The sequence below is a fragment of the Halichoerus grypus genome, chromosome 6, assembly GCF_964656455.1.
Source record: "Halichoerus grypus chromosome 6, mHalGry1.hap1.1, whole genome shotgun sequence".
Taxonomy (NCBI): domain Eukaryota; kingdom Metazoa; phylum Chordata; class Mammalia; order Carnivora; family Phocidae; genus Halichoerus; species Halichoerus grypus.
In genome coordinates, this window is record NC_135717.1 from 174,751,312 (window position 1) to 174,763,482 (window position 12,171).

General features: G+C 45.8%; 1 protein-coding gene across 2 annotated transcripts in view; it reads right to left on the bottom strand.

The window, feature by feature from the left end:
• Nucleotides 1–331: 331 nt before the first annotated feature.
• SMC1B (structural maintenance of chromosomes 1B) overlaps nt 332–12,171 on the bottom strand; it is a 67,021-nt gene continuing 55,181 nt past the window's right edge. Inside the window, exons 19-25 of one of the 2 annotated variants that reach the window (XM_036120571.2) lie at nt 10,386–10,484; nt 8,423–8,579; nt 7,203–7,357; nt 6,021–6,172; nt 4,132–4,201; nt 1,545–1,655; nt 332–421 (exon numbers count right to left, since the gene is read on the bottom strand). In XM_036120571.2, the coding sequence (XP_035976464.2) occupies nt 332–421; nt 1,545–1,655; nt 4,132–4,201; nt 6,021–6,172; nt 7,203–7,357; nt 8,423–8,579; nt 10,386–10,484 (834 nt within the window). The remainder of the gene's footprint in view (nt 422–1,544; nt 1,656–4,131; nt 4,202–6,020; nt 6,173–7,202; nt 7,358–8,422; nt 8,580–10,385; nt 10,485–12,171) is intronic. The other variant, XM_078076728.1, reaches the window with a different exon arrangement.

Consider the following 12,171-nt stretch of genomic DNA (forward strand, 5'->3'; position numbering starts at 1 on the left):
TTTGAGAACGAAGAGTTTCTCTTAAAGATTACTTAAGCGTACAAGGCAAGACCTGAGTGAAAATAATGCAGAATTCAACATTTTTCTGACTGGCTTTCAAAATGGCAGTTGAAACTAGGGTACAAAATTGCACCTTTTTTTTTAACCCATGCAACGCTAAGGGGCCTGAACTTGGACGGAAGCGAGCTCCAGCATCTGGTAGGTCGCAGTGGCACAGGCCGCTCAACTGCTCCCGCACTTGGTTGTTCAGGAGCAAGGACTAAGCACTGGTGACCCTGACCTGCCCGACTGTCCTGTTGGCTCGGGGTCACTCACGGTCCTAACGCAACTCTCAGTTTCTTTTGCTGCTTTCTTGGTCTTCGGTGTCTGGATACTGAGAAAGATCCAGGGTCAAAACTCGGCTGAACATGCAGTCATCTTGCTGAAATGAGAGAGGACAGCAGAGGGTCAGCTCTCTGCTTAGGGACGAAGTGTCATCAAAAGGAAGGGCCACTAGGGAACCTGGATTCGCACTTAAAAAGGGGCCTCCTCATAGCCACTGGTCTCCGGTTAGGTCAGCTTCCTGCTGGTGTGTTCTCTGGTGAAGGTGCGCGTACACGCCAGCCCAGATGACTGCGCTGAGGGGCTGCTGACAGTGGGCACGAGCGTCCCACGGGCAAAGGTCACGCGCTGCTGCAGGACGCTCGCTCCGCGCTTGCCACACTCCTCACCTTCCCCTCACCTGCCTCCCTGACCCGGAAGCCCCAAACCCTTTCTCTTCAGTTTAGCCTGGAACGGTGTAGAAGCCCAAGTCCCAGACAGCCAGCCCTGGGATTACTCTTCACCAGGTGTGTCCGCTGTGCGCGTGTGCGGTGCACGCGGTATGAGCGGTTTTTCTCGTTCAGCTGCCTTTGCCAGTCTGATTTACAGAGAACCTAAGATGGGTAGAGGAAAAAGATCTTTTTGGCTCCCCTATGCTGGGATGAGAATTTCCAGGGGTCCCCTCACATCTTGGAGGCACAGGAAGGGAAGTTAATTTTTATCTTAGTTTAAATGAAAACTCAGGAAGTAAAGCCTAACTGTCCCCAGACTGAATGATCTGAATTAGCTGCTCTACTAAATTAGCTCAGGTCAGTATTTTGAACAGCTTGAGAAAGGTGTGTGTGAATTCTAAGTTACTATACAACTTGGAATGTCTGATCAACTGGTTTTTTCCTCTGCTCCTTTAGTGCTACCCACAATGCATTTGCTTTGCCTAAAACATTCAAACATTAGAAAAACGTGAAATAGGATATTAATAGTTTGCTGTGTACGTTAGCAGTTATCTTTAACTGTTCTGCAAGTTTTGATTTGCTTTTTCACTTAAAGCCATATCTTTAAAATTTCTGTGTACTGCCATAGAAAAATATGAGTTTTTAAAATCTTACTTGGTTTAAAAAATCATTTAAGCCTATATTTATCAACTCCAGAAATCAAACCGTATCTCCAGACTCCACCGGTACTTGTGATGAGGTGTCAGGAAAGAACTGAGGGATACTTCTCCTCTCCCCGTTGGTGGTCTTTACCTCTGGATAGACGCCTATCAGTGCATCGGCTTTGGAATAGAACTCCTCTTTTAGGGAAATGATTATCATCTGAAACTGCTCTTGCGTCTGCTCTTTGATGTAACTTGAGACCTGGGGGGAATGCAAAGCCCACATTTCACCAGCAGGGAAAGGCCTCGTTGCTGGGCCCCTGGACGGTGACTGGGCCTGTCTCCGGCTTTGCCCATGGGAGGTGATAAGGCACTTACTTGCCTTTCTGGTAACTCAGTAAATCCACTGTAACTGCAGAAATGGAAATAATTCAGATTCTAAAGAGGTTAGTAAAAAAGTTGTAAATCTTATTAAATCTAGCATCTAAAACTTTAAGAATGTTTTTAAGAACAGAGCTCTAACTTAAGATACCGTCAGGTGAAAATGCAATCAGCTTTCATAACGATAAAAACTGCCACTCAGACACTATGTGGGAAAGGACAGACTGGTATTTAAACTTCTAATTTCCTGTTTTGCTAACTTAAAGCCAGAGGTGGGAAAAATGGCAATTATATATGTATTCATAACCATAATCTAATTATTTGGTTAAAGTTGAACTCAGTGGGTCCTTCAGGAAGCTCGAATCCAAGGCATGAGAATATAAGAACAAAATGGACTCTGGAGAGAAATGAGTCTTGTTGAACAAACTCTGCTCGGAACCCCGAGAAAGATAGGGAAGAACTCGGCCACAGTTTCACAAAACGTCTGCCAACTCCCAGCTGGGGTGAGGGGCCAGAAGGGCTCTTCTCCGTCTGCATCGGTCCCGACTGCACCAGGGCGGTAAGGACGCAGCTCTGGAAGCAGGTACGGCAGCCCTGGGTGGGGAGCAAGTCACTAGCTCAGGTGAGTGATGAAGAGGGGAAAGTGCCCTTGGCCAAGAGACTTGGATCCGCAGGCAGAAGGAACTCCATCTGGCGTTCGAGGCCATGGTGGCCACTAGGATGCAGGACTGTGAAGTCCTGGGATGCTGTCAAGAGTGGAAGGTGAGGCAGAAGGGATGCATTTGGCTTGGAGCGTTACCTGTGGTAAGGTAAACGGGACACCCTGAGCACGGGACGGAGTGGGTCCATTCGCTCGTGCTCAGTAGGGCAGTGGAGTGGCCAGGAGGGTAAATTTCAAGGGAAGACTGGAAGTTAAAAGGGTTTTCATACATAGGATGGGTGCCAACAGAAGAGTCTTAAGAGTCCCTGGAGATGGTAGTAATACAAACATCTAAATTTTGCTAGAAGACATAGATACCTTAAAAAAGGCAGTCCACAAAAATAGAGCCCCACCCCAACATACAGAACGTGGGTACAAAGTACCTAAAGTCACCTCTTCAAGGGAGATTTCTCCCAAATGAGTCAGGCCATCGAGTCCCATTAGCCAATGCACCTCGGCTGGCATTCAAAAAGACAACAGATTGATTTTCTGTTGCTCCCATGTCTTCCTTCCCTGGTTACTCTGAAATCTGGCAGGTCTGGCTCTTGCTGTCCTCCACAAGGTTCAAGGGACTGGGGATCAGCTTTCTACATTTTGTGACTGTGCAGCTGACAGGCTGTCCTTAGGCACTTGGTGCCCTGTGCAGGAAGGGTCAGAGGAGGACAGCTCGGGTAGTGCTGAAAGAAGACAGACCCCTCAGCTACAGCTCCGGCCCCTCCAGGCAGACTCAGCCGACTGAGAAAGCAGGCGGGCCAGCTTCGGAGACTCAGCCTGCCAGGGTGGCACCGAGAACTGAAGACACCGCTCCGAGAAGGACTCCTTAGCCAAGCTCACAAGACTTAAGTGTATAGCAGGATGCCAGCTTCCACTGTGCCTGGAATCGGAACCAGGAGTCTGATTCATCCATCTCCAAAACGACGGCTCTGGCAGTAGGACCATGACACCAGAGTCCGTGGGCTGCAGCTGTGCCGTCCCTCGGCAGCCATGGGCCAGGTACTGCCAGCGATGGACTCCGTGGCCTTTGGTCAGGCTTCCATGGCTGACTCCGTTCTCATGTCAGAAAGTCACAGTGGCGATATGTGGCTTCAGTGTCCTCTTTCAGGGGGCTTTTTAGATCTATGCTCTCATCTTGAAGGCTGACCTTAACTTGAACTCCCAAGAGTTAAACTGTTTCCTTAGTTCCCTCATCTCAAATACTGAGAAACAGGATCATGAAGTGCAACAATCGGATTAATTTTAATAAATGCGGGGGGGGGGGCAGAAGTTTGAACTTTAATTCCTTTGGAATTTTATTTAGAAGTGTTATTTTTGGACTTTATTAAACAACTGATTTGGTCCTATTTGCCACCGGGCCTCTTGGTGACCCTCTAGGTCCCAAAATCTAGATCTGGGGACAAGTTACACACTAGCAATGCTGTGGATTCAGTAAAACAATCCTCACCTGACTCCTATTCTGATTCCCTAATAATTCAATGAGGGTCCCCTAAACCTCGAATGAAAACTGCCCCAAATTTTCAGATATTTAACTTAGATTTGACTTTTAATCAGCAATTATCCAACAAACTGTGTGTGTTCAGGGTAAACTGTCTTTCTGACCAGAACGTGATCCTCGAGTTGTAAGCGATCTACTGGAAATTAAAAGCAGAAAGAAACTGACCTTGCCAATGTTCGTGTTGTCCAGAGCTGCATCCACTTCATCTAACACAAAGAATGGAGCAGGCCGAAAACTAGAAAAAAAGTTACACTCCAGTAAGTTACAGCTTTCTATTAAGAGGATTAACAGTATTCAGAGTAAATAAGATACATCATCTTGAATGCTTTAGCCTCAGTCACCAATGACCCCGATGTGCAATGTTCAGTCCGTGTCCCCCGTGACCACTGCAGGTGGCATTTGGGGCTGCCCCCGGCCTGTGGCTCTGACATCAAGGATGACTGCTCCCCTCACCTGACCCACCACTCCTTCCATCTCTTACACCAACTCCTCTCAGTGCAGTGCCCTTGGCGTGCAGTGCTTACACACTAATTAGTTCCCCTGGTGATTTCATCTCTTCTCAGGGTTTCAATACCATCCATGTCTTGACGGCTCCCACACTTGCCTCCTTGTCCAGCAGCTTACTCGACAGCTCCATGTGGGTGTCTAATAAACAGCTCAAGGTCATCCAAGATCCCGCTCCTCACCTTCCTCTCCAGAACTACTCCCTCCAGGGGTCTTCCCACTAGTTGATTAGGGGTCATCCTGCTGCCTCCTTCACACCCCACACCTTGTCTGCTCAGCCTCTGCTCTCACCCTGGTCCAGCCCACCCTCATCTTCCACCTTGATTGCTACAATAGTTTCCCAGCCCTGTGCCTGCCACTGTTGTACACAGTCTGTTCGCTACAGATGCCAGGCTCTCTCTGGCCTCAGGACCTTTGCACTTGCTGTTCTCCATGTCTAGAACATTCTTCTCTTAGTTATCTGCAAGACTTACTCCCTTCATTCCTTCAAATCTTTGCTCAAATGTTTCCTTCTCAAGTAGGCCTTCCCAGGTGAGTCTTTAATACTGCAGACCCTACCCTGCTACTGCTACTGATGATCTCCATTCCCTACTTTGTTTTTTTCTTTGTAGCATCTGTCATTTCCTGATAGTCTATATGTTAGAGAATTAGTTTACTAATATACCTTCTCATTTGTCTTCCCCAACAAAAATGAAGTCTCTGAGGCAAAGATTTTGTTTTGTTCACTGCTGTCTCTCCAGAGCCTACACCGGCAGCACCTGACACACAGCAGATATGTAATATCTGCTGAATAAATGGATGGCAGGGACACCTGGTACTAGTCCTGTTCTGCTGAGACTTGCTCAGCACAGGCTCGTGGTTCGATTCCCGCGGCCTGCTCTCCCCAGAGGAGTCTGCTGGCGTTAATGCTATTTCCTGTTCCTCTCCTGTAATGGCCTCTTCTTTATCCTTGGGAGCAGTAAAAGGCAGCTGGAGAACTTAGGCTGATCTTCCTGGTCACGAAAGCAGAGAGGCAGCATCATGTGCACCTAGATCTTCATCTAAGGATTTGCATGTTGAAAGTCAGTTGCCCTAATTTTAGCTAATGTTTTCTTGATTTACTTCAACTGCCACCACTGGAAATGAGGTCAAAACATTTTTTCAGAAGAAATACTTCACTTAACATTCTTTACATAAACACAGGTCTGTGAATAGGCACTAGGAAAATAATACAAAGGTCGGGAGTTTTTGTTCTGTTTGGGTTTGTTGTTAACTGTTGGCAATCCTGATGTCATATGTGGCCATTCCAGTATTTCTTTTTTTTCTTTCTTTTCTGTAAAGCTGGAATATTAGTAGCTACTGGTAATTATAGAAAATTAATGAAAATCTATCAAAGACTGAATTGTGTGTTAGATTTGCAGTCTAAATTATTATAGGCCTAAAATAGAACCTGAATATTGTCTGGCTAAAGAAAACAGTTCTGTATCACATATGCTAAAACGGGTCTTTTGTAGGAGGGTCCGTTTGGTTTCTGCCCTGATGCAAAATCAGATAGCTCGCCGTGGTCTTACCTGTGCACGGCGAACAGGAGGGCTAATGCAGCCACACACCTTTCTCCCCCTGACAGATTGTCCATTGGCATGAACCGTTTGCCTGGAGCCACGCAGTTATAACTAATTCCCTCTAGGTAAGGCTCTTCTGGGTTCTCTGGGCTAAGAAATGCCTGAAACACAGGTTATTTACTCAGCAAAATCAGAAAAGCAATTAGTAAATTTCAACTTTGGAAACTGCAATAGAGTTTAACTGCAAAATATTCTATTGGTTAGGTTTTCCTCCATTGTGATGGCAAAATACAGATGCCTGCAGATAATGTACATAGCTGGCTCTACAGTGTGGTCACAGGAAACGGGGCTGTCTGGGTGGGGAGCAGAGGGAAAACACTCTAACACAAAGGATCAGGCTCCCCACAGGCCTGCCGGGCAGACCTCAGCAGCACGTACCGCCGTCTGACAAGAACAGTCTTCAGTCAGCCCACTCGGTGGCCCATTCACCAGCCACTTATTGAATACCTGCTGTGGGCCAGGTACTGTGGCTACAGAGATGAATCCTGCCTTTAAGGAGTTACTGGGTTTATTTCAGTCTTTACTGAAAATAACTATTTTTGGCTAAAATTCTCAATATCTGATCCAGGATCAACTTTCAGCCATAAAAGAACACCACGAGAAAGGTAAAAGCAGATGTGGAAGACCTGATCGACATCTTGAGTCCACATTCAGCACCACAGGATCTGCCATGGGGACTGACTGAGGATCGGGCAAGGGTTCTAGCAAAAAGACTATCGACACAATCCTGCCTTTGGTTCTTTCCTTCTCCTGACCCCAGGTCAGCCATTTCTCAAGACCCTCTACATTACAGGTACCTTCACTACAGAGACCACTGACCGTTCCATAAAATCAAATTAGCACCAGAGAGCAGAACTCCAGAACTGAAGAGAATCTGGAAACTAAATGACCAATCCCCTCATTTTTCAGATGAAGAGACAGGCCCAGAGAGGTTCTGCCTTGTCCAGGCTGGCCAGTGGTAGAGTGAGTAGGACCTAGAACACACCCAGTTATGATGGTAACCAATCTTCTGGAACTGACTTTGCTCCAGAAGTGGGTCACTCAGATAATGTGACACATTTATTTCCCACCAGAAAACAACTACCACCAACACAAAGTTCCCAGTAACATTTGGGGGTGAAAAATACATACTTGGGCACTGACGTTTCTGCAGAGCTTCTTGTAGATTTGATCAATTGAGATCGAGACGTGCTCAAAACACCGGCTGAAAAGGTCGTATCTCCTTTTTTTCACCTGTTCAAACTCTTGCCTACACATTCTGGCTTCCTTTCTGCTGGCCTCAAAAGCTAAGAGAAAATCAATGTTCTTTATTTTGCAGACCACTTAGGGGCTGGCTCCTCTTATTTCAACTTTAAAGCACAGAATATTAATTTTTTTGTTAAGATTTTGTTTGAGGGAGAGAGAGCACAAGCAGGGGGAGCGGCAGGCAGAGGGAGAAGCTGAGCAGGGAGCCCGATGTGGGACTCGATCCCAGGACCCTTGGGATCATGACCTGAGCCGAAGGCAGGTGCTTAACGGACTGAGCCACCTAGGCATCCCAAAGGTGTAGAATATTTTATTTTATTTTTTTTTTTTTTAAAGATTTTATTTATTTATTTGACAGAGACAGACACAGTGAGAGAGGGAACACAAGCAATGGGAGTGAGAGAGGGAGAAGCAGGCTTCCTGCGGAGCATGGAGCCCGATGTGGGGCTCGATCCCAGGACCCTGGGATCATGACCTGAGCTGAAGGCAGACGCTTAACGACTGAGCCACCCAGGCGCCCCAAGCGTAGAATATTTTAAAAACTGGATTTTGAATTTGGTTGTCTTGAGTACAATCTACCTTTAAAATACATCAATTGTTATTAATTCCAAGAACGTGGCTCTTAAAATTGATGAGCCATTTTTCTAGTAGGGCTAATTTTAAGATAATGACAAATTCTGAGAGTATCTAATATGACCATCCTGCTGGTATAAAAAAATATCTGTTCTAAAATAACCAATACACCTGGGGCACCTGGGTGGCTCGGTTGAGTGTCTGACTCTTGGTTTCCACTCAGGTTGTGATTTCAGGGTCATGAGATTGAGCCCTGCTGGGGGGGGGGGGCGCTCGCTCGCTCTCTCTCTCTCAAATAAATTAAAAAAAAAAAAAAACTGGTTTTTGAGCAGAACACTTTCAAAAAGGAAGCAATTAGTATTAAAAATGCACATTAATATAAAACAACAGAGGAAAATATATGATACAAATAAATAAAAAGCTAAATAAAAATAAAGCTACAATCCAGGGGGGATTGCTGGTAAGTGTTACAGAAATCCAAGCCCGCCACACCCAGGAATATGGCCTTGCTGACAACTATAGCCCAGGCTCACCATCTGTGGACTCCTGAAACCTGTCTCTGACCATCTTTAGGTTCTCCAGGGCTCTTAGGTTTGGGGCCGCAGTCTTCAAGAGGATCTCTTCCTGGGATGCCACCTGTTGCAGCAGGAGTCTCAGGTGGGCCTCCACTTCCTTATCAGTTTGTAGAGCCTATTATTGGGTAAAGAACAGCAATGATTAGCTTGCCTTTCCAAACTGTTGAGTAATTAGGCACAGGGCCCTTCAGGATCGGGCCCCTGCTCCCTCCCTCCCTCCACAAACATGCCTTCCCTCCCTCGAACCCCTCTGAGTCTGAAATGCCAGCAGGCTGCCCCTAGCTTCTGGAGCCGGCTGTGCTCATCCACGGCTCTAGTGTTAGAGACCCTGCTCTCCTGGAACCCGCGTCCCTTCCGTACTTCCTCATCTGGCTAAAAAGAATTCCTCAATTCACATATTACCTTCACTTATTCATTACAAAATACTGATTGTTTACTATGTATTAGGCATTCAGTGATGAAAACTGTTCTGGCCTGGGACGCCTGGGTGGCTCAGTTGGTTAAGCTCAGGTCATGATCCCAGGGTCCTGGGATCGAGTCCCGCATCGGGCTCCCTGCTCTGCGGGGAGCCTACTTCTCCCTCTGCCTCTGCTTCTCTCTCTCTCTGTCTCTCATGAATAAATAAATAAAATCTTTAAAAAAAAACAAAAAACAAACTGTTCTGGCCTTGCCCTTAAAGAGCTCACAGGGAAGTCAGACCCACATACTGGCATTGACAACAGCACGAATACGCTCTGACCGCCAAGCACAGGTGCTGCGAGGCAGAGAGAAGGGACCCAACTTCGGGGGCGGGGGGGGGGGCAGCACTGAAGCTGAAACCAGAACAGTGGATAGAGCTTGAATGAGGAGGGAAGGGAAAAAGTGTGTAGGCCTAACCTTCCAGGAAAGCGTTCTTGTCCTCCCAGGATCTTTAATTTATATATGATAAAGGTGACGTTTTAAGTCCCTGAGAAGAGAATTACTTGAAACATGTTGCGTAAATGGGCTAACTTAGGTCACTTTTTAAAAACAGATTCTTACCTTATACCGTATGCCAAAATAAATTTCAGATGAATTAAATAGGTAATGAAAGCAAAACCATGAACAGGAAGAATATTTATAAATATTTACTCAGTAATAAGGTGGGGAAGGATTTTCTAAAATGAAAGCATTAAATAGACTATAGAAAAGACAAAAGGTTTTTTCTAATTGCCTCAAAATAGCATAAATACAATCCAAGAGCCCAATGAATCTCACAACATAGATTAAGAATGTGTGAAATTAAAAGATGTAGGTATTGCTACTTGGCATCTGCTCTCTACTCCCTCCTTTCTCACAGAGCTCCTGTTTAACCATTTCTCCCTCAAGCGTCCCCTGTAGCTGGGGGTGGGGTGGGGTGGGGGTCCCTGCTTGATGGAAGGCTAGTCAGGATGGAGTCAAAACAGAAAGAAACATAGCATTGTAGTATGGCTCATAGGGGTGCCCGTGACGCAGAGCTAGAGCTGCTCAAGTAAAGAGCCCTTGAAGCCGCGTCCCAGGTGTGTACCCTGCAGCTGTGAATGGGGGGCCACAGCGGACCCCTGACAGGCAGAAGCCAGGACGCTGGAGCATGGTGGCTACTTCTGTCTCTTGCAGGATTTCTCAGAGACTAATAATCATTGTGAATCTTCAAGGAGATAGCCCTTCAAAAAACCGGCTGACCACAGAAGCTTTTCTTCTTTGGGAAGAAATTTCACCATACTCATGTTCTACTGAACACACAGTGAGAAATGCTGATCTAAACATTTTTAAAAAGCCACCTACTTAAACCATTTCTTCAAAAACCTTTAGGAAATCTACTTTTTTCCCTAAACGTAGGCTCTATGGTCTAAAAAGTATTCTGTAGTATATTTAAATATTCACTATCACAGTGAGTTAGTCCTAACAGAAATCTTTGGATTACCTTCAGATCGCCTCTTAGAGAGCTGTAGTCTATCTCGATGGCTGCTTCCCTCTCATAGATGTCAACTGTCACCTGGGTACTTTCTGCTTCAGTTCCCAACTGAAACACAGACGAAGCCCTTTCTTTGTTATATGAAATGGTGATCTCATCCATCTGCCCAAGCCTTCCAGTTGATTCCCACCTCACTCCTTACTGGGGCCTCCAAGGCCATGATCTGGCAACAAGATCCCCAGGTACTTCCATGTGCACAGTATGAGTTCAGAACTAGTAATCTAGTATAGTCTCTCCCAGCAGAAGAATCTTCTACAAGAAGACCTGGCAGGTCTAGGTAACATACCCTTTTTTTTTTTTTTTTTTTACAGATTTTATTTATTTGAGGGGTGCCTGGGTGGCTCAGATGGTTAAGCATCTGCCCTCAGCTCAGGTCATGATCTCTAGGTCCTGGGATCGAGCCCCGTGTCGAGCTCCCGGCTTGGCAGAGAGTCTGCTTCTCTCTCTCCCTCTCCCCCTGCTTGTGCTCTCTCTCTCAAATGAATAAATAAAATCTTAAAAAAAAATAAGATTTTGAGAGAGCACACACTTTCCTTCCAGTGGAAGGAAAATCTCAAGTCCCACCTACCAATTATGGTAAGACAAGTACTCCTATAATGATTATTGTAATTATTTCTACCCAGTAATCCTTGTTCAGCCCTCTGGAGAGAGAGAATTTAGACCTCATGCCTTTTCTGTTTCAGGCTTTATGGAGAACATCTTGTATAGCACCCCCATTACATAGCCACTTCTAGATGTGCTTACAAAATCCCAATCAGGGAACTCACCACTAAAGGCCCTCCATCTTTCTGGTAGCAAGTGTTCCCTAGGAGCAGAAATCTGTCTCTGTGGCCTCTACTCCCTAACCCTGTATCCCCCTTGGGACCAGAAAGAACAAATGTGATCCTCCTCCCGTGATAGACTGTCTTCTAATGGAGGAGAATGATTGTATTCCCCGAGTCTTCTCTTCCCAGCACAACACGGTCTGGGCCTTTTTGCTATGCTGAATGCTTTACTCTTAAGAAGCATCAAGCTTTAAAAAGTGAACGTAATATTCCATTTGGCCTGACCAGCACAAAGTAGAGCAGAACTATCATTTTTTCTTTTTAGATAATGATTCAGTATTAGTCCAGCTTAAAGCCTTTAATACCTGCTCTGAAATACCCCACCATGAGTATGAAATTCTTTCAAGCCAATGAAGCCATTTGACATTCATATGGGCATGCTGGAGGACAATTCTGAAGGTTCACTAACTGAAAGCAATAGGAACAAAGCAGCGGCATGAATACTTGACCAGTAACGCTCACTTCAATGTCAGCCATTAAAATTGCTTCCTCCTCTCTGTAACCTCTTCTAAAATTACATTGCCTTTTATAAACAGACGTTCTATTTCTATAGTATAATAACTATTGTTCCTCTGCTCCCATCTATTTCTGCTGTTCACAGACCCCTCCCTTCTCTCTCTGACCCAGAGTTCCCTAACAGAGAGCACAGGGGAGAGTTCTCTTTCCTCTCTGGTCAAAGCTAGTGGTTGTAGCTGCAGCCTTGTGGGGAAAGCCGATTTGGGAGAATAAAGCCAATATATACTGAGCCAGAAAGAGGTCTTGACGGTGTTCGAATTCCTGGACTGAGTCCAGCATGAGACCGCCCCCTCTCCCTATCCCACCCTCCCTACAGCCCTATCCCTTTACCCCCTTTAAAGCCATCTGAGTTGGGTTTAGTCTCTTGTGGCCAGGAAAGGGTTTTCTCCCTTCCT